Raw genomic sequence first — 25,349 nt, 5'->3', positions numbered from 1 at the left:
ATTTTCTGGGCTCAGCCCAGAAATCGCCATAGAAACGAATGCTTCCATTATCTATCTATCTATCTATCTATCTATCTATCTATCTATCTATCTATCTATCTATCTATCTATCTATCTATCTATCTATCTATCTATCTTCGATTTTTGATCACACTGTATAATATTGAGCGTCATTTAAACTTAAAATAAGGTGCTTTTAAATGCCGTCTCAGCTCATTTAGTATTTTGTTTCATTTATGTTTATGGTGCTCTTTCTCACAATGAGTAGGAAAAATAAGAAAGGGTTCCTCAGAGTTAAATTTGCCCCTGACATTGCCTGATTTATTCAGAATTCTAAAACAATCCTGACAAAGTATTAAGCAAAGTGAGGAGACTACTTAGATTTTTTTATTTTTATGAATTTCTTAATTTTTTACTTAAATAGCACTTTAGGGTTTGGGACATGATTTGTCCCTCATCTCATTTTCAAGAATACACCGTGCACGCATGAATTCTTGAAATTGAGTTCTGTAGCTAACCACTGGGGGGTGCTGTTAGCTTAACTATTTTCGCTTTACATTTAGTCAAATGAATGAATTATATTTGAGCTGTATATATGAGATTTTGTTGCATATTTTGATTTTGGCCATTATCTTCACTCAAAAACAAGTGTTTATTTAGGCTTGTTGTTTTTTAGCCTGGCAAAATCTATCTTTTATTTACAGCAGGGATGGGCAACTTTGATAGTGTCGAGGGCCAGCACATTTTCTTCTTTATACCAAGAGGCCAGATTACTAACACATCCACTCACCTTTTATTAATTTTTTATAATTAATTTGTTTTTAAAGAGTTTATTAAATATAAAAGTGTATAGTTATGACAATTTAATTGGGAAACTTTGTTATCAGTCGACAAGTATTATGTAAACACCTCAATTGTGTTGTCTGTAAATTTACAACAAAAACACTTGTATAGAAGTACTATTTTTGATTAGTGGCCTGTGTAATATTCTCCACACAAGAGGACAGAAAAAGTGAAAGTGAAAAATATAAATTATTTTATTAATTCATATTATTATCAATCAATTATATTAAATAACTTGCTGGTCTGAATAAAAACAACAGACGGGCTTACTGAAAATGCAAATGCATTCACTGCCAGTGCTTTCAGAACGGCAAAAATAGCAGTTTCACTGCTTCAGGTGTGTGTTCACGGTGTGCACTTTGGATGGGATAAGTGCAGAGCACTAATTCTTAGTATGGGACAGGTCAGGATCCTTGGCCACGTCACATTCACTTTTTCACTTTCAATGGCTTTTTGAGGCAAATTTGAGGCAAGTGCAACTCTAGCGTCTGTGTGAGCAGTGGTGTAATGGTGATTCATATTAAACTATAAAATTACAAGTTACGTTTCCAAACAATCAAAATATATGGGTATCCCTTTGAACATGGTTTTTAAATAAGTTCATCCTTGCATCCTATTGCATCCTACTACGTTGTAATTAATAAGGGGAGCGGCTGGAAACGTGCGAACTCTCCTGGTCTTTCCATGACTTACTTAATGTTTTTTTATTTATTTTTTTTATTATTATTTAATTATCATCCGATTATAATATGATCCAGCGGAACGCCAGTTTCCCTTTATCCCTGATTTCCTGCATGCTTTGTTTTATTCGGCACCCATTACCTCCACTAGAGGTCGATATAACACTGATACGACGCACTGTCAAACGATTCCTTTTTAGCACATTACTATAAAGCTTGATGAATTCTTAAAATAGAAATTTAACAGGGAATCTCAGCAGCATACAGTGACTAGCATACTGGGAACAGACACCCACAATAAAGCTATAGGATACTATAGAATTGGGAAAACTATAAGTTGGCACAGAGTTAACTTCTGGTTCATTACTGAACGCTCACATTAATTTAGCATCTGAAATGTGACCTCTTGTTACTCTCTCATTCATTACAGATAAAATATATTAAAATATAATAATCAGCAATTAAAGATGGATCTAAAAGTATTAATGTTATTTAATAGAGATAGGATTTATTTATGTTGCATAGCTAAAATAATTTATCATCTGTAATTATTTCCTTTTAATTAATAATTCGTAGCAGCATGATCATTTACATACATACTTAGAGACACCTACACACATTTAATAATAGAACAGAATTTAATATGCTAAAAAAAAGCAATCAGGAGATCAAATAAAACATCATACTGTGAAATAATGCTATAAATCATGTTTTATATTTTAGTTTTTTTATATTGTTGTTGCTACCATCTCAAAGCTATAGCTGTGTATCACTGTGCCAACCATTTCCATTGTGAATAAACAAGATTTATAATATATTATTTGACATTTAATGCATATGTCTTTCCCTAAGAACTTTTGTTTGCACATAATTGGGTTAATGTTTTTTCCACTTGAGATATTTAACAAAAAAATTAAAAATAAAAACTGTGCCAACCAACCCACTACCCACTCATGTGGACCTCTGGAACCTGTGTTATTTCTACCAAGAATCTTCACTGCTTTCTTGGCTGCTTTCTACTCATGCACGAGAGGAACAATGGCAAAATAGAGGCTTATTTGGAGATAAATGGCTACTAAGATATTTACACAATAGAGAATATTTTATTTAGATTTTTTTTTTAATTGTCTTTCAATATTATGAGTCAAACAAAAGCTGATACCAACAGATAGAGTAAGGCAAATATGCTGACAGTAAAGATGATGAATAAAGATGAATGATGATGAATTATTTCTATTGATAGTAAAGTGATGTTTCCTGTTTTCGATCACACTGTTCAGGGACAGGAAGCCCCCACTTCTTCACCCGGCAAAGCGATACCACTCATTTAAAATTAGTTTCTATCGGATGCAGTGAAATAAAAACTAGATGGCAAAATGAATAAGCTCATTTTTCCCATTTATTCAAATATTTAATGTTCAAATGATTGTAATTCCACAACCGTCTGTTTAATAATTTTGAACATAATGGACTTGGACATAGTGAATAACAATGTACAGATTAGAGACGTGTTCATCTTTGATGTCAGTATAGACCTGGTATTTCATCTGCATGTGAGATCAAAAACCCCACACTAGTGTGACAAGTGAAGTGTGTAATTCGTGCACCACTAGAGTGACCAAACAGAATTACAGAAATAATTCACAAACCTCATGTGCCACTGGTGCAATTGGCGCCCCAAACTTACCAAAGGATGTCGGTGTCAAGCTGGTCAGGATGCTCAAACAAACAGAGCAATGTTTTGATAGTGCCTCAGAGCCACAGTGGTTAAACTTTTCAGGGAAATCAACCAAAAATGGCTTTACGTATAGTTGGGACTAGAGAAAACATTTTATTATCCCAAAAATTACACACTCCACATCTGAAGGGATAGTTCACCCAAAAATGATGAGTATAAAAATATCCTGTGTTATACAGGAGAAAAAAGCCAAATGGATTTGGAACAACAGGAGGGTGCATAAATAATGACAGTTTTTGTTTTTGGGTGCTCTATCCCTTTAAGACAAGTCAAAAGATAGTTCAGTATGTTTTCCCAGTAGTGTAGCGTACATTTTTTTTTAAAACTGATAATTATGATTCAGGAAAAAGTGTAGCTAAATTCTGCTAATACTGAAAGGTAATACACTATTGGTTTTGATAATTCATTAACCCTGAATATGTTCAAACAGTGGACAAATAGGACTTCAGTGTATCTTCTTATCCTCAAACAATCCCATGTTTGTTATGACATGCATTCAATCATACACATACATAGACACACACAATTTTGCTAAAAGGCAAGATAACCTCACTGCATGTGTGAGTAAAATTCAATGTCAGCTGCCTGCAGTAAATGTTTTTTGTCCTTCACAATAACAGACCTGCACTGAAAACACTCCATAATAGGACAAGGAAAACCTGTGTCCACCTCCTTTTCACTGTTTCTGGCATCCTCTTTCTGCCATTGTGCATAAAGTTTCAGAACACAAGCAGAATATCCAAGAAGCTGAGCATGTACAGTGCTCTGGTATCTGTTCTGCATACATTCATACTGAACTAGTAGTAATATATATATTATAACTGCGCAAAAGAAAATGGTGTGCAATTCTTTTGATTCATTATTTGAGCAAATACTCATGTTTTTATCATTTATATGTACTGTCAAAACTAGTTCATTTTAAAACCATCATTCAATGCTGCTTCATAAAGCAACATTTTCTGTGGTTCCGCTTCCTCTTCCAAATGATTTGACTCATTTGGTGCTTTTTAAGAAGATGCTGTCTCATTATTCCAATAAAGGGATAATTCAGCCAGAAGAGGCTGTGGTGAGCTCTGATTTACTCTGATTTACATTCAAAAGAGACAAACCAAGACATGACAGCTTTGGACGTCCAGACAGCAGAAGTCATTCGACCTCCTTAGAGAATCCTAGGATGTCAGTCAGATGTTTTTATTCCAAAACAGGTTCAGGAGGGGTCACGACTGCAGCTGCGGCAGCGATGTAGTGGTTGTTATCCAGTCTCTCGCTCATCTGGTTCTCAGGAGGAGGAGCCTCCTTGCAGCAGAAGTACTGCTTCCAGATCCTTTGGAATGTAGTACGAAATTTCTTGATTCGGAAAGCATAAACGATTGGGTTGACGGCAGAATTGCCATGCGTGAGCAGGATGGCAATATAAATGAGGAACATGGGCTTCTCATACCTTGGACAGAAGAGTGTGATGCAATTCATAATGTGGAGAGGAAGCCAGCTAACAGCGAACAAGAAAAGGACTAGCGCCAGAGACTTTGCCAGCTTGAGCTCTTTGTCGTAATACTTGTTTGGTTCAGAATGGCTGGATACCTTCTTATTCAGCTGCTTGTGGATCATGTAGAAGATTTCAGAGTAAATGATGAGCATGAAAAGCAGAGGGGGAAGCACCCAGCCAAAGAAGTTGAAGTAGACCATGTACTCCATGCTGATGACATTCTCAAACTGGCAGGTGACGATGAGGTCAGGGCCGATTGAGCTGTTATTGTGTTGTAGGTTTTGTAAATTGTTCCAGCCCAGCATGGGAGTGAGGCCGACTATGAAGGCCACTGTCCAACAGACGAATACTGCAATTCCAGCTCGTTTGGGAGTGACCACTCGCTTATAACTGCAACACAAAAATACAACAAGAGTGAAACAAGTTTTCTTTGTAATTTTAATAAAAATTTAAATCAGTCTCTTGTGATATACATTATTATTACTGCAATTTCAGCAATATTATAACTAAAAAATGTACAATAAAAAAAAACACATGTATCTCTAAAATATCCATTTTACAAGCAAATAAAATGCTAAATTCTGTATAATTGCTACCAGTTCATAATTAAGGGTGCTTTGCAAAGCACTTCTTGGTGTCTTTGGATGACCAAGGCCAGCTGTTTTCACCTGTGGTCTAACTCCGCGGTCCCCAAACTTTTTAGCGCCTTTTTGGTTTAATGTCAGACAATATTTTCACGGACCGGGCTTTAAGGTGTGACGGATAAATACAACAAAATAAAATGATACGACTGGCATAAAAACTGTGGTATATTGTAAATATAATAATAAATATGAATCCACTGTGTATTCTTATGCAAATTTATTAGCAGCGTCCTCATAACATCACGCCAACAACATAACATGAATAACATCTTCTATGCCCCTAATGCTCACTGACTCTGTGACTTTTAAACATGCCTTAAAAATATAAGATACCGCAAAAGACCACCGCGCCCGGCTCTACTGGTCCAATCAGCGCAGGGTTGTGCCAGTGTTGTTTTGTGTTGAAAATGTAAAAAATATATATAATGAGCGAGTACATCATGAATCTATTTTCTCAAACCATGTTTTTGTCTTTTCCTGAATCACTACGGTACCCTTATAATAAGTGTTTATATTCGGACTATTTTAGTCCGGTTGGGGTCGGCAACGCTGCAGAGTAGCACAGTACCTGCGTGACTTTTAATAGATGTAAACAGAGAGAAGTAGCTCCGGCTACAATGTTCTTCCGCCAGACGCGAGCGCCAAAAGTTACCGACTGCAGCTTTAATGTAGGCCTAAGTTATTTATTCTTTCTTGTGCGGCCCGGTACCAAATGCCGGAACCGGTCCGCGGCCCGGGGGTTGGGGACCGCTGGTCTAACTGAAATAAAGAGCTAAATTGTGGCAAAGTACCACCACCAGAAAGCTTGTTTCAGTCACATTCAGTCTCATCCTTCAATAGAAATGCATTTTTCTTCGAGATGCTCTCTTTCATCTGGAATTCTAGGTCATTCTCCAAACTCCTTGTCTTTTGTGTGAATGATTTCAGAACAAAGGCACCTGTGATTTAATGGCAGACCTTTTAAGTCTCTGGAGCTGTCTGACTGCTCTATTGACTCCACATAAAGGTGCTCTGAGTCAATAGACCCCATTTTTAAAAAACAGTAGACATGTTTTTCTAGAATCATTGCTGAATGTGCTTTCATTAACCACAATAAGTAAAAATAGGATAGCGGAATGACCCTGTCATTAAATTAACAGTTTTCAGATTGTACAAAAATAAATGGTTGTGTTTGGAAAGCTGTGAAGCTTTACAACACATCAATATGCATTATTGAAGAGTGGAACAAATAAGATAAAAATGGAGTTCAAATGGAATCATTTGTCCCTGTCTTCTGCCAGTATGTAGCTAATGCAATGTTACTTTCTATATCAGTAAAAGCAGTAGACCGCAGATCTTTAGTCTGTTTTACTTCAGCTAAGGCTTGCATTATTCTGGGATCATGCTGGGATAAAATGGATGGAAATCACACAGATCCAGCACTGCTGTCAGTGATGCATACTCAGGATATAGATGATTTATTCAGAAGATGAAATACTGTATTCAAGTTTTCACTCAAATTATAATGCTGATTATATATTTTGCAAACTGCAGTGGTCTCAGACTTCTGGACTCCACTGTATGAGCCTTCAGTTCAGTTTCTTGCATCTTCATTTATTGTGCACACAGTGGTTGATCCTGGCAGAGCCGCCAGGCAGTGACTCAGGCCAGCAACCATACACTTCTCAGACACCCTTCACTTCTCTATAGCTCATTCACGACAGTTTCATGGGATTTTTTTCGCTCTCCAAAATAAATGGTTTTGTAGGAGGTAACTTTTTTCTTGCAGCACCTTGTGCTATCCACCTAATTTTTAACATAAATGTGACTACGGCCATTTGTATCTTAAATTTGCAAGACTTTTCTGGTTCAGTCGCATCCAATTATTTTAAATGTATAAAAACTGAATAATATAATGTATATTTATAAATTATATTTACATTTATTTAAAAATACAGTATTTATTTATATAAAAAATTTATATAAAATTACAAATTCTAGAAATCATGTTACTTGTGTTGGTATTGTGGAACTTTTTCCTTGCAGCACCTTGTGCTATCCACCTAATTTTTAACATAAGTGTGACTATGGCCATTTGTAGCTTAAATATGCAAGGCTTTCTGTGTCAGTCGCATCCAGTTATAAAAACTATCAGTTTACTGCTTCATATTGCAAAATATTTGTTCCCATATTATTTAAATTTGTTATTGTAATTATGAACATACTGGTTTGAACTGCAGATAATTTTACAGTTTACTGCACTTTTTGATTCTTGTAATTATTTACCTATAATGGCTAATAATTTAGAAGTCTTGCAAATCCAAAGAAAATAGCTTACTTCTATGTTGCAAAATCAGGTGGACACTTCCCTGTGCAGCTATGTGTCCGCCCACAAGTCTCTTAAAAAATTGTCGAAAGGGGCCGATAATTAATCATGCCAGCAAAATCACAATATTAAATGCAAAAATCTGAGCACAGTTTTACCAGGAATTGAGTTTGACACCTCTGGATTAGAGGACAGAAAATACCATAGGCTCAGTATAAAAAACAATATATAAAGTATATTTAACGTCCTCAAATGATAGAAAAACCTTGTGTGTGTGTGTGTGTGTTTGTGTGTGTCACAGTGTGTGTGTGTGTGTGTGTGACATGAATAGCATAGACTGTATTAAAACATAATTCACAGTACAATATAACTAAAGGTGCATTTACTTGTTCTTACAGCACAGGAACACCAGAGTGAATTAATGATATGTTTACCTGGTTGGGATCTTGACCCTCAGGTATCGGTCGATGGCTATAGCGAGCAAGGCGAGGATAGAACTTTGGGTCAAAACCAGCACCGTGCACGCCACCAGCAGACAGCTGTAGAAGTGAGTCTGGAGTCCGATACTTATAGTTATCGCCAGTGGTATGACCAGCGCTCCTACAGCAATGTCCGCGAGCGCCAGAGAAACAATGAAGCAAAACGTAGTATCTCTCAGAGATCTATTAATTTTTACCGCCCAAACCACCATCACGTTTCCTATCACGGATGACACGGCTATCACCACCTCCATGCCCATGTATAGGGCTTTGGCCGCAAAGAAATCCTCAGGCATTCTTCCACTCGATAATACGATGAATATCCACGCGACAATGGGTTTTCAAGTGAAAGTGATGTGTAAACTGTAGTAGTCCAGAGAAAAATCCTCCCATTAATGCACTGCCCCTCAAAATAGTAGCTGCATTCCACGCATGCCTATTTATAGTTGGAAATGGACAAACGCGAGAAGAAGAAAACCCCACAAAACAACCTAAGTGGCTTACAAAAATCCTGCTGAATATATCGCTGGGTTTTGCGCGTTTTCTTTTCGTTTACCACAGCGTTTCTTCATTTGGTCCACCTGCGCTCGTGCGAGAGATGCGCGCGCCACTTATTCATCCCAAAATCTAAATACATTTATCCGTGTCACCTGCAACTGTCACGCAGTTCTCTGTATGTCCAACGAGTCGGAAAATAAATTAAAGACGCACCATATTTGTTCCCTGGATATGTGAAACAAAATATTGTCCAGAGCGCGGGTCGTTCTCAACACTCTTCGTGGGCTATGCGGTGCTCCGGAATAGCCGTCGATGGGTAGAGCCCTTTGTCTCACCCATATAGCCTACTTGCCCTGTTACCAATTTAAAACAATTTTGGGAGCTAAATAAGTCCAACTAACCCGTGTACATTTGTGCGTGTGTGTGTGTGTGTGTGTGAATAGGTCAAACCAGAAGATCGTTCCGTTTTCCTTTGACGGGAGAAAAAAGACCATCCTAAACACCGTGCCGTCTATTTTGGTTCCCTCCTTGAGAATGGCTAAGGGACATCCTGCGTGCGCTACTTTCTTTTGTAGATAGCCCGAACTCCTTTTCTCATCATTTTATTTGTCTTAAGTGAGAGTTTAACTTTGACGCTCGAGATAAAGCGAGAGGCTAACCGTGCCCCTGTGTTTAGTGTAACATTAGTCTGCTCTAATAGATACGAGACAACATTGCACCCGTGAGAGTGGAGGGGAGTAGGAGGTGACAGTGCCTGATGAGAAGTGACTAATTTAAATGCTCAAACGACTACCCATGAAAGATATCAAATGTAATGAGAAATATATTTGCAACATTTCAACGACACTAATAGGTCTCATAATCTAAAATAAGCATAATGTGCCAGCTGAGAGCACATTATGAAAAAAAAAAAAATCAAAGTATGCTCCTTTTATCTCCACAACTGAAGCCAGTCTAATGTAGCAAAACAAAATGATGTAGGCATATGGCACACTTTGCGAGGCCCTTTTGATATTTAGATTTTAAATGAAGGTTCTTTAAATTAGGTTCATTTTTAAAAGTAATTGTTTGTATAAATTGTCATAGTAGAAACTGCAACCATTAAATAGATTTTAGCAAAATGTGAACATGCAAAAAATCAAAATCAAGCACTGTGTGAATAATACAATTTATATTCATAAATTATATTTACATTTATTTAAAAATACAGTATTTGTTTATATAATTTTTAAATATAAAATTACAAGTTCTAGAAATCACGTTACTTGTGTTGGTATTGTGGATCAGTGACTGGGCCTCTGGCTGGCTGACAGAAATCCTGTATTTTTGAGGTGAATCATAATGAAATCTTCCTCCTTTTGACATGTCCAGGTCAAAGCCCGCTCAGTACTTTCAGTCATGGTCTGTACAGCGTTTAAGTGTGAGCTCAGAGACAAAGCACAGACTCCTCCATGCTAGATCCAGGTGATTTAGCAAGTATAGGAAAATTCATGCCATGAAAAAGCTGGGCTGCATCGCAGTGCCTGCCTCATTTCCATAAAATAAATTTCTGCACGATCCATCAAGGGCGGTGAGTTCATTCACGCACTTCACACAGAATTACGACATGAGATTTATCCTTCAGATTCTGAGCAAAGAGACGCCACATTCCTATATTAATATTCTAGGAATACACAGGAATGGCTTTTATATAGCAGCCTACAGTTTTAAGGTGCTTTTTTGCATGAAAATTATTTGTTTATTCATACTGAAACAGTATTTGCAGCTGATCTGCAAACAGATGAAGCAATGCAAAACATAAATTAAGAAGATGGAACAAATTCTTTATATATTTTAAAAACCATGTAGCTCAACTAAAGAAGAAAAAGCACACAAAAAGTGAATTTGTTTGGCTAGTGCTTCATGACATGGACTTGCGTCTATGTGGGTTTCTCAATTCTATCATTATATCATTATATAGCATTATATCAATAGTCAGATCAATACCCAGCTGTGCAGCAACTAATTATCCAACCATACCTGCTAATAACATGACTGAATATGTTCTGTGGCCCTTTTTATGTAGGAGCAGGTGTCCCTCAGAGTTGGAAAATCCAGCTGGTTAACATCTTTTTTACATAGTTCTGGCACTACTACTGTACCCAAATCCCAATTGGAGCAGAACCACATCAGTGGATTTCACTCAACGGAGGACAAAAGAAATTAGCAATCAACAAACAATTGAACAAACAGACAGGATTCTCCAGATGATAATGGTGATTGTTTTGTCTTACAAGTCTGATTACTATAGAAAATCTGCCTGGCTATTATCAAAGCTGTTCCACTGTTTATTGTTATAGATGTCAGGTCAAAAGGTCATGCATGAGGGGTGGGAGGTCACAGAATGAAACAGAAAGCCTAAATTGTAATGTTATACAGGTCCTTCTAAAAAAATTAGCATATTGTGATAAAATTAATTATTTTCCATAATGTAATGATAAAAATTAAACTTTCATATATTTTAGATTCATTGCACACCAACTGAAATATTTCAGGTCTTTTATTGTTTTAATACGGATGATTTTGGCATACAGCTCATGAAAACCCAAAATTCCTATCTCAAAAAATTAGCATATCATGAAAATGTTCTCTAAACGAGCTATTAACCTAATCATCTGAATCAACTAATTAACTCTAAACACCTGCAAAAGATTCCTGAGGCTTTTAAAAACTCCCAGCCTGGTTCATTACTCAAAACCGCAATCATGGGTAAGACTGCTGACCAGAAGGCCATCATTGACACCCTCAAGCAAGAGGGTAAGACACAGAAAGAAATTTCTGAACGAATAGGCTGAACCCCATAGAGAATCTGTGGGATATTGTGAAGAGAAAGTTGAGAGACGCAAGACCCAACACTCTGGATGAGCTTAAGGCCGCTATCGAAGCATCCTGGGCCTCCATAACACCTCAGCAGTGCCACAGGCTGATTGCCTCCATGCCACGCCGCATTGAAGCAGTCATTTCTGCAAAAGGATTCCCGACCAAGTATTGAGTGCATAACTGAACATAATTATTTGAAGGTTGACTTTTTTTGTATTAAAAACACTTTTCTTTTATTGGTCGGATGAAATATGCTAATTTTTTGAGACAGGCATTTTGGGTTTTCATGAGCTATATGCCAAATATTTCAAGACCTGAAATATTTCAGTTGGTGTGCAATGAATCTAAAATATATGAAAGTTAAATTTTTATCATTACATTATGGAAAATAATGAACTTTATGACAATATGCTAATTTTTTGAGAAGGACCTGTATATGTGATGGACCCGATAGTATTTGCTATCAAATGAAAAAAAAAAAAAAAAAGGTATAATTGATAGTGAAATTCACTAGCAATTTTAGGTAAAAATATTTTCTACACCTATTTATTTTTCAGCGTACAGTATATACAGTAATATTATTTTTATAAAAATATAAATGATTCTTATTACTATTGTAATGTTTTTTTAATCTTTCATTTTATTTACTGTATGTTTATCTTTTTCCTTTTCTTTTTAGACAGTTAAGTTGCAAATACTTTGGCAATAAAAAAAATTGGTCATAAAATTATGCTGCAATAAAAAGTTAGTGAACCTTTGTTAGTACCTAAAACGTTTGCATTATTTGTGGTCTGCTAAATGACAAGAAAGGACAAACACAATTTGCTTAAACTAATAACACCCAAACAATTGTAGTCCTTGTCAATACTGAACACATTGTCTAAACATTTACCTTACCAGTGACCAGCTTCTTGCAGGAATCAGTAAACACCTCCCAGACTGATGGTAAGATACACAATCCAAAAGAATACTAACTAGAGAGCAATGACTAGGTTTCTTAGGAATAAATAAGGCTGTTTTAATATGCCAAATGAAGCATAAATCTAGGTTGCATTTTACTCAACCTGACCACAGTCTTGGCATGAATATGACCCTGATTCACCTTGAATATCCCAAGCATTGCAAGCATCTTTTTTTTTCACCCTGAAGCAGTTTTGCACCCTATGAAAGCATGGACTGAGTGTGGTTCCTGAAAAGAAATGTGATGTGGTAAGCACTTTTCAAACAAGGACATCCCTTTAATATTAATTTGTGTAAGTTTTTAATAGCTGAACCATTTTGTGTCCAGCTCCTTATCATCCATGTGCAAAATCTTTGAGGTTCATGATCAAAATACTTTGAGGGTGCGTTGTAGTAATTAAGCACACAAAGAGATGTGCAGCTCTTTGTATGTTACTCTCACTTGCAATCCTCCCCAAGGAACATTTGCTGTGTCCACAGTTTGAGAGCAGCACTTTACTTACAGCAGTATTTGCCTATTCACCTTAATGACCCACTCAGAGTGTCCGCACTGCTGAGTTGTCTTAAGCAAACATCTGGGCTTTGCACAGCTGCAGTTGACATTATTATACTCATACCAGCTGGTTCTATTTCAGTTTTCTTAGTCAAGACACCTTTTAAGACCTATTCACACCAACCATTCCCTAGAATGTCTGTCTTTAAAAGCAACTATTGGTCATTAGTTATTATTGGTTAACTATTATTGGTCAGCATGATACCATTTTTAGACCCATTTTTAGACAAATTTATCTATATCAATATATCATTCCAGTCCTCGAATCTGATATTCTATGTGGTGTTCCAAGAGTGCCAATATAGAGAATGCCAATGCGACTTTTCTCAGTTTGTGTCAATCATTCTAGAAAATAGAGTCCACACAACTATAACAATATCGTTGTAATCGCAGAGCAATATTTTTAAAAGAACAATAAAAACATTTACAGTCACTCAGAATGCTGTGCAGAATGACTTTAAAAAGCTCAATTTTTTAAGTGGGAGAGAATATAACAGCAGCGCATGCTGAAAATAAACAGAATGTTATCTTGAGTTATACAAAAGTCATGTCTCTCGGCTGCCTACTTTGAAACGCCATTCGGGCATTCAAGTGCAGCTCCTATCTCTATGAATGGGGAAACATCAAATTCTCCAAAACTGTTCACTAAGTTTTGGATTAAATTTCATGTTTGAAATCACAGAAGAAATTGGACGATAGCTGTGTCATAAAAAGCTTATTTCTCAGGCTAGATAAGCCAGTGCACATACACAGTCCTAAGAGCATGTCTCAGTAAGCTGAATGTTTCTATAGCAACTGGGACTTCTAACGGCAGCTGCAGTGTCGCGCTGACTTTACCAATTTTTGATTGGATCTTTCATTCAGAAGGCAGGGCTTCCTGCGGTTGAGCGGCCATATTGAGCGTTGCATTTTTTCCCATTCAAAACTATACGAGTGACATGTCTTGGGTATTCTATAGTCTTTGGTTATACCACGGGGCCGTTGAATGCTTGAATCCGATTGGCTGATGAAGGTTCTGAGGTCTGCAATTATTTTCAGGGAAACGCATGGCGAACCTATATCCGGGCAACTCTCTTGACCGCATTACAGTTTCATATCACTTTGCATAGTTAACTGTAATAACAGTCACGCAGTTTGCAAAAAAAGGTGTTGTCAGCGCTGCCCTGACGATTTTATCAGATAGCATATATAGGCCCGGTTTCACAGACAGGGCTTAGACTAAGCCAGGATTAGACCATAGATCAATTAGGACATTTAAGTAATTTTTATAAACATGCTTAGAAAAAAAACATTACCGATGTGCATCTTAAAACTAAAAAGGCACTGATATATTTTTAAGATCAGTCAGTGCAAGTTTATTTCAGTGGAAACAGCTCAGACTTACATTTTAGTCTAGGACTAGTCTTAAGCCCTGTCTGTGAAACCAGGGGATAGTGTAGCAACTTAAAGACTACACATGACATTTCTCACTAGCGGTGTGCATTATTTTTTGTTAAGGTAAATGTTCTTGGTGTTAACAGGCATTTAGGTACATTGTTAGGCCAGTAGGCGTGTGACATGTCTTTATGAATGAGTTGATTCATTCACTTAACTGATTTGTTCAAAAACACTGATTCATTCAAGAATAAAACAACGTTTTTTACACTTTAATTGAGTCATTGAGTCATTCACTCAACTGATTTTAATTTCTGGTTTAGTGAACTTGTATGAAACCAATATCACACTCTTAATCATGTTGTTTGTCTTACCTTGGGTGCCAATACTTGTCTCACGATGTCCCTCATATTCTGCCTCAAAAGCAGCATTCCTTTATGTGTGGTTTTAGATTCAGTTTAACTTGATTATATTATGCATTTGAAAACTTGACTATAAACTGTAACTAACATTGGCAATACTCCTAGATGGGGATTTTTTCCCATAGTGACTGATATTAAGAATCAGTATAATGATGTGACATATGGCAATGACTATAAATGATTGTTTAATTACTCATTTCGTTTTTCCGCTTTGAAAGCGAAGCCTCTGTGAAGAGCGTGACCTCTTGAAGAGCTGCCAACTCTCGTCTCCATTGGCCTGAATAGAGGAACTGCCAGGTTCTTCTCTACATAGAGTGAGAGCAGCTTGTCATCACATTCTTAGATTTTTAAAGATAAAAATATCAGCATATGGTTCCTCAGCAAGACCACTAGTTAAAAACAAAGAAAAAGCTAAATATTTATTAAGCTAAAATAGTGGGGAGAAGAAACGCTTGCACGTGTTTTTGTAAAGAATATTTTCTTAAGTGAATTGTTAGTCTCCCTCATATGTTTTTTTCTTTCGGACAAAACATTATTCACAAAAGTTTTTTTTTTAAACTGTGAGGTTGCTTATTTTCTACCTTATCACACTAGATGCAAAGCACATCTTGCTTGTGTAAACTCCACATTCAAAGGGAGATTTCTGTTGTTGTTATTGTTATTTATCATGTTTTATTCATTTCGTGTATTTGAATCTGATTTCATTTTCTCACCCCAGTCGAAAAGGGCTCTGTTCTAAATGGCCAATTTTCCACTTCATTCTGTCCATAACAGGAAGCCGGATGACATGGTTTTTCGAGGCTATTACTCCACTTCATCTCTAAGATTCATATAATTCGTGGTTGGGGGTCTATGAGTGGGCTGTGTTTTCCCAGCAGGAAAAAGAGACGAGGGAAAGAGAGTGAGCAGCATGCTGAGCTTTGTTATCATGTACCATTCACCAAGCAATATTATTGCCTTAAGGGTCTGCTCCTTTAATGTTGCCTTGTGTACAATGCTGCTTTTTTCTTCTTCTTCTTCTTCTTTTTTTTCTTTCTTCTCTTAGTGACATGCTTACATGGAGACACTCACTCACCCACTCAGTCTATTCATGAAAATCAAATATTGTATTTAAATGCTGCCTCAGACCAGATATAGCAAATTTATGTTTGAGAAAAAATTTATTTACAGGCACAATCATACACTTATTTGAATAAGGCCATATGAACACAATAAACTGTGCTTTTTCATCAGGAAAAGGTCGAAATAATACCTGGCGTGTGTTTTCTCTCATTACCGAGATTTCACTTGGCATGATACACTTTTACCCGAGGTGGTCTGTAATATCTGGCAAAATATATTAGTTAGCATCCCCATTAGTTTCAGCATTTGCTCACAATTCTTATATATATATATGATAATCAGCATTTTGTGTTTGTTCAGTCATGAGAGGCATCGTGTTGCACTCTGCAAAGAGATTCATTAGTCATTATAGCCTGTGAAAGCCGACCTCTAGCTGTCATCCCGTTCATTTCATAAGCAAAAAAAAATCGGATGTAGATGTAACAAAATGGGAGCAACCTACCAAATCTCTTCTAAGTCTCCTGGCTGCTTAAGAAACTACAGAAGAAAAATATAATGAAATAATGAACAATGCCAGGTGCAGAACAGTGCATTTCTGCCTCAGTTCCTGCCTTGAAGTGGAGTTGTGTCTTTCCATAGAAGCAGATGAGTATTATAGCACTTCTGTGAGAGAAGTGGACCTTGCAGACCATCTTCAGGACATTCAGCAGGGAGGAGGGTATTGTTAAACAGAGACTGCTAGAAAGAGATTATGGAGTTAGAGTAATAGAGAAGTAGGAAGCTAATTTAAAAAACAAGGATGAGGAGAGGAGCGAAAAGGATAAAAATGAAAGGTTAAAGGGCTACAAGGTGTCCCAGAAGCAGAGACCGGTGTCAGGAAAGATATTTATTGGATTTCCTGTTCCATTTTAGTCATATGGCATTCTGAGGAGGATTTTTGTTGAGAAAAAAAAGATATGAGAGCAACAAAAACACACACAGAAGATTCAAAATCTTGTCAAAATGTTGTTAATAGTGGGGTTCAAACAGATCACTAGAGAGGATGCTTCTATTTTGCAATTTGTAATACAAATTTCTATCAGCAAATTAGATTATGAACATAAATTTTTTTCATTGAGAATAGTTATTCAGAAATGTACATTTAATTTTATAATTTCTTTTTATTTGGTTTGTTCTGCCTTTGCTTTAATGATATCATTACGTGACCTGCATGAACTCCACAAGTTTATGCAAAATTATAGAGCTGAAATATTTTTTGGTTAGTCACATTTTTGTTCATTTGAATTATATGTGATATTTATCATTTAAAAAAATAAAAATGTACAAAATTTGAAACAATAAAGTATGTATTAAAATGTCATCTGTCATTTTTCTAGCTCCATATAAATGATTGAAAATGTCTCATGCTTCTTTGTCTTCAATAGAGGAGACAAAAAGAATAAAATAAATTGTACAAAAAAGTTCACATGATCAGTGTCATAAATTTGTGAACTAGAAGTAGTGCAGAATCTATCTTAAATATTCAAAGTTTAATTTGTATCATAAAGTTTCTTTTATGTAATATGTTATAATCCTAAAACTTACCGTATAGGAATCATTTTCTCTGCATTCACATGTATTAGAAAAGTTTTGAGAAAAAAAAATAGGTCAGATGTATTTTGCAGAGGATGGCGCAGGGAATTACATTGTGCTCTAAGTGAGATGAGCAAAACGAGGGAGCTTAGGAAAGTTGTTCTGGTAAACAATGATTGCAGGTTTCTGCTGTTTGGACAAAAATGTATTATTAATGTGATCAGAGGGCCCTAGTGTTGAAAAGAGAAGATAAGAAAGAATGAAAGAGGAAATGTATCCACCATCTGGTGAATTATCAGTCTTTGCAGGTAATGAGAGTGACAACATACATCCCTCACTGCTCTACACTGCTGAAGCTGTAATTCCCTGATGTATAAGGTGTACTGTAACAGCTTAAATAAACCATATAATCCTCACAAAAGCTGAGATTATAGCAAAACAACATGAAAAATGGCCTTGGGAGAGGAGAAATAGTGCACTAAACAGTGCATGAAACTCCATTTTCAGAAATGAATATGTCAATGTGGAGCTTGTTTCAGATTTAATTAAAGCTTGTGTCATTTTAGTAAAAATAAATTACATTTTCTATGTGCCTCTCACTCTTTTTAGCTTTTACATTTGCTGAGAGCCACTAAGCAAACCAGAGCTCTCAGTATATTACCACCTTGGGCTTTTCATGTATACACTTTCACTTACTTCATAGGATTCTAATTAATAACATGCATCTGAATATTACTAGTGTAAACGGTGATAATATGTTGCATCTGAGCACAGTTCTAAATGACCTCTACCACCCTTTTACAGCAAACTATTGATTTGGGTGTGTGTTTTTTGTGTGAATGCACATTGGTGTGTTTTAACACCTTCAGGAACATGGGGACATGATGTTGCACTGTTTATTGTAAATTAAAGATGTTTACACCTCTCTTCCCCTTTAACCTCTGCTGGAAATGGCAGTTTGTGAAATAGATCTGAGAGATCAGAAGGGATGAGCGGCACTCAGAGGATAGATTGAGCTTTTGAAGAGTCAGAGGCGTGGATAAAAATGTGTTTTCCACAGTTTCTTCTTGTGGCTGTGGTTGAATTGAGCTAAAATATATGCAGCGGCTTCTCCATGGCTGTAGGGAAATACAGTTTTGAACTGTTATCATTTAGTAAACTATGATCAGAACATGAAATGAATTATGCATTCATTTAAGATTGCTTTGTGCTGCTGAAGATACACTTAAAGATCAAGTCTAAATAAATAAGGCGATGTTTGTGTTATGGCATAATCAATTTTGCAGTTTACAAATAGCTTTTTGAACCACTATTTGATTACAGCATTTTCTTACTGGGGAAAATGTAGCGAGAGTATGTTGAGTTATAGGATTTAAATAAGCTCCGAGGTCCTTATAATATCTAGCGAAATTCCCTTTTTCTTCACAAACATCTTCATAATGGCCTGAATTAGTCAAAGTGATAAGAATCCAAGCTGTAGATATCCTCATACCAGAGGACAAATGCACTGGCAGGAGTCTAGGAATGTTTTTGTGTGAAATGTGGGATTCTAAGATCTCATCACCTCATCAATTGTCTATAGCGACACAGGAATCTGAATGCAGTCTATAAACCAAACCACACTGCATGGAGGGTTTGACCCCTGAACAGGTTAACCGTAATGGCAATGCATGAAGGATACATGTCATGCACCAAGCCTGAGTCTACATGGTTGTTTCCATGGCAACTGCAGCAAGCTTGTACTCGACTGACCCCATGATTCCCATAAATTACTCTTCTCCACCAGAAGGGAATAAATTGGAACTGAGCCCAGGATGAAACATATTACAAGTGATGTTACTATGATCTGTGTCATTTACATGTCAGTCCTGCTGTTCTCTGCTGAACCTAATCTGTGAATGGACAATACCACCCTCTTCCAGCCTCAATGGAGATTCCCAGTCATGACGTCAAATTGAAAGCTGACATGAAAGGTAAATTCACAGAAATTTTTGAATATAGCATGTTTAGATTTATAACTTAAACAGGTCAATTGGTTGACATTACTTTGTGAGCTTCCTATTTTATTAGAGCACATAATCAGATATCAAATGTGAATTTTAAAACAACTGTAAACCATAGGTTGCATACAAGATCCTACAAGGACTACACTCATAATAATAAAGGTTCTAAACTGGCATCTATGGTTCCATGAAGAACCTTTACTTTCTATGGCAAGTTTCCATGGCACAAAAGGTTCCGCAGTTATAATAAATAGGTTCTTTAGTGTATTACAGTGTTCTTCACACTAAGAAAATAGTTATTTTAAAAACTGTTCACTGTAATGTTCTTTGGGGATCCCAAATTTAATCCAAAATTGTGCAGAAAGACCAAAAACAAAGCCTTGGGTTGGCTACATGTGAACATGAGTAAGAAACAAAGAACTTACCAACAGCGGTTACACAAACAAATCTAGACAAGTGAAAGTGAAGTGATGTGTGGCCAGGAATGGTGTCTCAGGCAGCCATTTTTGCTGTGGTGCAGCACACACCTGGGGAATAGTTGGGGATTTGGTGCCTTGCTCAAGGGTCTCGCCTCAGTCATTGCATTGAAGGTGGAAGACAACGCTGTACATTGTACACAGTGTTGGGAAGGTTACTTTGGAAATGTAATAGGTTACAGATTACAAGTTACCCTATTTAAAATGTAATAGTAGTGTAACTTTTTCAATTACTTTATTAAAGTAATGTAACTGATTACTTTTGATTACTTTTTGATTACTTTTAAAAATCTCTAATAAATGTTTATTTGCAACCGTTAGTCAACATTTACACTATGCAGGTTTAACCTTAAAGTAGAGCTCAATACTGTCAGACTTTCACCATCCTTCATCACTTGAATTATGATGATCAAATTTGAACACATCCACCACACAATCAGACTTTAGTTATGCATTTTACTTTAAGATTGATCTGAAGTTCAATGCAAATTTAAAATCATAAGAAATTGTTTAGTGAAACTTTTTTTGAAACCAAATCTTTGCATAGTTACAGGAAACACTGCTTCTAACAATAGTTTGGAAAGAAAAAGTTAATTAAAAAATAATAAATAAAAGCATATACATCAACTCAAATATGTTTATTTAATAAGCATACCTCCTATTCTGTGTACTAAACTCATGAAACATTGCTGCTCTTTGTATATGATGATAGTTTTCTCAAAACAAGTTAAATGCTCATGAAGTGATTCATGATAGAGATTGTGTTTATGTGTTCATGTACTAATATATCGAGACGGCAGAGGTTGAAAACACTCCGAGCTTCAGTAGGCCTAAGTCTGCATCAATTTCCATGAGGGGTGGACTGGGAAAAAAAATTTCAGACCAGGAAATCTCTAACTCATACAAACAAATTCATGGACAACACTATTTTTTGTATGGACCTGACATAAAAAAGGTATAAATCTTTAGTTCGGGGACATGCAAAATAATAAAAAATTCTCTGCTGAACTGCACCTTCACTTCCATTTTTCTTTTCAGTCTCTTTATTTTGCCCTGTTATCCATCTCTCTCATGACTTCAATACTCAAGATTTAACAAAACTATACTTTCTAAATTGCCTACATGTCAAAATGAGTGCATCACTTCAATATATTTATAGAAAAATCCTAATTCATGAGTCATGTTTTTCCCTCACACAAATTTACCATGCTTTTATTATATAAAAGTACATTAACCTTGTTTTATTTATTTGCAAATGGATTACCATTTGTATTTGTTTTTAAATAAATACATTTGTAAAATAATTTTTAATTTGTGGCATGGTGTATTGTGTGCTTTGTGGCAATAATAACTTTTGTCTCTGGATTTATAGCAAAATATTAAAACATACATTTTCGTAAGGGTTGTGTAGTTGTCTGTCGTAGCTTCTCCTAAACCTATAATAAAATCTCATTATTTTTCAGCTTAATTACTACTGCAACATTACAATAGATAATAATGATGTCGTTTATGCAGTATTTTGAGTGAGTGTGATCAATGTGCTGTAGCTCCTTGACTAAGTGAACAAATACAAAACTACTATAGCATCTTTACAGATGAAACTGACCTGCACTGGAAACCCTGAACAGTAGTTTTGCTTCTCTGCTCCAGCTGTGCGCTACAGTCCACTCCGGTCTCTCTCTCTTGCATTGATTACTCTGAGTCTGATCCAAACCGTTCGGCAGAGGCGCGGAGAGCGCGCCCAACCATTGCCAGTCACAACTAACCGAATTATTAGAATTGAATTATTAGAGATGTAATTATCGAATGGCGGATTCGGAAATGATCGCTTTAGTACAGTACATTCGGCAGGCAATTATACAATAATAAAATTAAAATAGCGGGACAAATCGTCTGCCAGGCCACCGGGAATTGTCGCGGTTCTCCAGATGTCCGGTCCGCGCCTGCTCTCCACAGACATTCAGAACGTGCAGGATTCATAATGTCTTTTGCGGCTTAATATTCGTAGACACTACTCCATGCTTTGATTCAAGTGTACTGACCTACTTTTGATTTATTTGTCCAAAATGTGGCATATTCTGTCCGCGTTAGGCAATAGCAATCCCGTTTTTATGACTGGATTCTACGAACCAGACTATGTTTCTGCATCGCGGAAATTATAGGGCCGTGTGTCTCAGAAGAAATCATTTAAATCTGTATGTGTATGTGTGAAATCCCCTTTGTAATCTTTAAAAATTTCATAAGTAACTGTAATTTAATTACTCACTTTTTCTTAGTAACTGTAACTGATTACAGTTACATTTATTTTGTAATTAAATTACGTAACGCCGTTACATGTAACTAGTTACTCCCCAACACTGATTGTACATATACATTGCACGATGGATTGGCAACAGGAGGTTACACACTGTATGACTTTACAATAGGAAGAACTGCAGATGACTCTGTCTGGTCCACAAACCCGTTTCACAACCAGACGCACACTAGAAGTGATGATGAAATAACTCTTTATTTCTTTAGTCCTGAAGAATAAGCTTTGTGTTTCTAGACATTTTGGCATAGTCAGCAGAGAAACAAATCTGAGTGTTATTGTGTTATCTGCTATTGTTCAAATGTGTCTGATTTTGTAGTACTATTAGGGTCAACTGAAGTTACAAATGCCTCTTTAAATAGAAGATTTCATCTGAGCTGATTGTCTTGGAGTTACAGTAACATCCTCAATAATTAACACGTGAATGCTTGTTTTCTAAATGAGTTTGTGTATTACACAACCGAAGAGAAAATTAGAGAGATCCGTGGCTCACTGGAACAGGCAGGGAAAGAATATATAAACCAACATGTTAAGTAGCTGACATAGACAGAGTTACGAGATCTGCAATCACTGAACTATCTCTGTGTGTGTCTGTGTGTGTGTGTGTGTGTGTGTGTGTGTGTGTGTGTGTGTGTGTGTGTGTGTGTGTGTGTGTGTGTGTGTGCTTGAGAGAGAGAGAGAGAGAGAGAGAGAGAGAAAATGTGTGTCACAGACCAAGAATAGCAGTCAATTTTATTGAGCCTTCCTGGATTCTGTTTCCATACCACAGAGCTGTCCAATAGTGAAAAGACATGCCATTGTTTTAACATCGTTTTTTCCCTTTTTTCCTAAAGAAAACATAAAGGGCATCAAGGGTGAAAACACCTTTCAGGTTCACAACATTGATCAAATACTAAAACAATGTCAGTCTGTTTAGATCAGTAATTTTTCAAACTCTTTGTGAAGGGTACGTCATTATGCCAGTAGGTGCGACAAGCCATTGATTGACCTTTTGTTCGATAGCACTGATTCATTCAGGAATGGAGAAAATGATGATCTTTATGAGTGAGTCATTCAGTCAAGTGATTCTTTCAAAACACTGATACAATCAGTATTAAATCAATTAACTGACCGCATCTGAAATTGCAAACTGTCCGACAGATGCTTCTTTTGAATAAGTAATTACTTTTGTGACCATTAATAAAATATGTTCTATGGTATGTTTGTGTACGTAATCTGGACATACTATTTTCTCCATGTTGTCATTTTCATGTGACCCACCAGTGTCAGTTGCATCACTTCACTTCAGTTTACAAATCTTCTCATGGGATAGTAAAGTGTCCATCATACTGTATGCACACTTCAGAATCTCGCCAGAAGTTGTAAGTCATTTGGGGTAGCTTCTTTGCTTTAGCTTTCTTAATGTTGTATATTAAATGCACATTTTCTATTTTTTCACTAAAAATAGTTTGAGATTGAACAATCGCTGTTATATTTTTGTCATGTTGTTTGTACCTTTTGTACTGACATCTAAGTGGTTGTTTCATAAGAAAGTGTTATAGGCACAGGGCTGTTAAAGCATTTTTGTGTAAACAGCATCTGGGGAAACAGCCAGATTTAGGCTCAATTCTGCTGCTTATTTCACATAATCTCTGTTCACAATATTATGCTATCTCTTTCAACAGAGTTGTCTTTATGGCTTGGTTGCACCAAGCTCATTTTATGAACCAGCAGACAAATAGATCCTCCTTAGCTGTTGTCAGAAGTCTATTGAGTCAGTTTGGAATAGGACAGTACATCTCTGAGCTGAGGTTGGCATGTCAATTCCACCATTGTCCTGTCTCTAATACTTCATTTCACATGCCATTTGTTCTTGGAGTCTTTTTGTCAGAATAAAGACTAGTATGAATTCCAGCTATACATCTCATTAAATAACCTAGATATGCCTAAATTCTACATAAGTGGAGGTCAGTGTGAGTGGCTACAAGAATCTTTATGTGTTTCTATCCCTCAGGCATCCAAATAGCCTGATTTCTCTTCATACTTTTAGCGTATCGTATCTCTTTATGCCATGAATGATCTTACATTGCCAATCTCTCTCCTTTGTGTGTTGAAGGTCATATTTATGTGTGATGTGATGAATAGTAGCCTTCATTTATAAAGATGCATGTGAATAGATGCTGATAAGCATGTTATTTCAGGTGTTTGTTTGTTTTTTGTCAGTGAGAAGACATCAAAGTCAAGTATAAAAATTATGGCTTAATGCAGGGCTGATGTTTTTTATCCTTTAATACCAATTAATTTCCTTGATTCCAAGTTAGTAGCTCTTCATCTGTATGGTAAGATTATCTGACCATAATGAATCTCATTTCTGCAAGGAGCTGCACATCTTATGCAATACAGGCTTTTATGAAGAAAAAAAATACTGGTGTGTACCACTCACCCATTGTTTGGAAAGAAAAGGACATCTGCTGGGTGTGACGCAAGACCAATGCACAATGACAGGCATGCAAACACTTTTTATGCATGAAATCTGTCTGCATAAAGGTTGTTTAATTAGTTAATACCTAAAGTTTTAAGTTTGGGTTCAATTAATTTTGCAAATGTAAATAATATCCTTTTTTTGCTGTCTCTTGTGTTTTTCTCTGGGTACTAAATTCTACATAATTGGGGAACATAAATTCTTATTTGTTACATTATAAGTTCTTCTTATTAGCTTAATGGTTTCTCGGTTTTTTAAGTGACTATTCTTGAAAGTAATTTTAGAAAGTAATTTTTGTTGTTGAACAAAGTGTTCTCTTACAGCAGCAGGCTGTAAAACTCTTTTCATCTTGTACTTTACAAGATATTGGGCGCTGTTCTTTAAAGGGCTCTGTGTATGTAAACCTGCAGGGAGCCGCAGTGCCAGCTCAAACATTTCTTGAATTGCTACACCGCTTATTGAATTTTTGTGGAATTATATTAATAATAATAATACATTTAATTATAATGTGCCTTCACATGCTCAAAGCGCTACAACATGCATACAAAATAGTCAAACAATCAAACATTGCAGTAAAAAAAATAAGTATCAAAAATATTTGATTTGATTTGTTTTAGTGGAAC

The 25,349-nt window shown here is 36.2% G+C and overlaps 1 protein-coding gene across 1 annotated transcript; it reads right to left on the bottom strand.

Moving 5' to 3' along the window:
* Positions 1-3,449: 3,449 nt before the first annotated feature.
* On the bottom strand, positions 3,450-9,348 carry LOC132114596 (adenosine receptor A1-like). The gene is made up of 2 exons (XM_059522793.1): positions 8,131-9,348; positions 3,450-5,137 (listed from the first exon to the last, which is right to left on the bottom strand). The coding sequence occupies exons 1-2, from the start codon at positions 8,469-8,471 to the stop codon at positions 4,453-4,455; spliced, it is 1,026 nt and encodes a 341-aa protein (XP_059378776.1). The 5' UTR covers positions 8,472-9,348; the 3' UTR covers positions 3,450-4,452.
* Between the last annotated feature and the right edge of the window lie 16,001 nt (positions 9,349-25,349).

This window comes from Carassius carassius, chromosome 34 (assembly GCF_963082965.1).
Source record: "Carassius carassius chromosome 34, fCarCar2.1, whole genome shotgun sequence".
Lineage (NCBI taxonomy): Eukaryota > Metazoa > Chordata > Actinopteri > Cypriniformes > Cyprinidae > Carassius > Carassius carassius.
The sequence above is the reverse complement of the archived record's forward strand: the minus strand, read 5'-3'. Positions and strand labels throughout refer to the sequence as shown.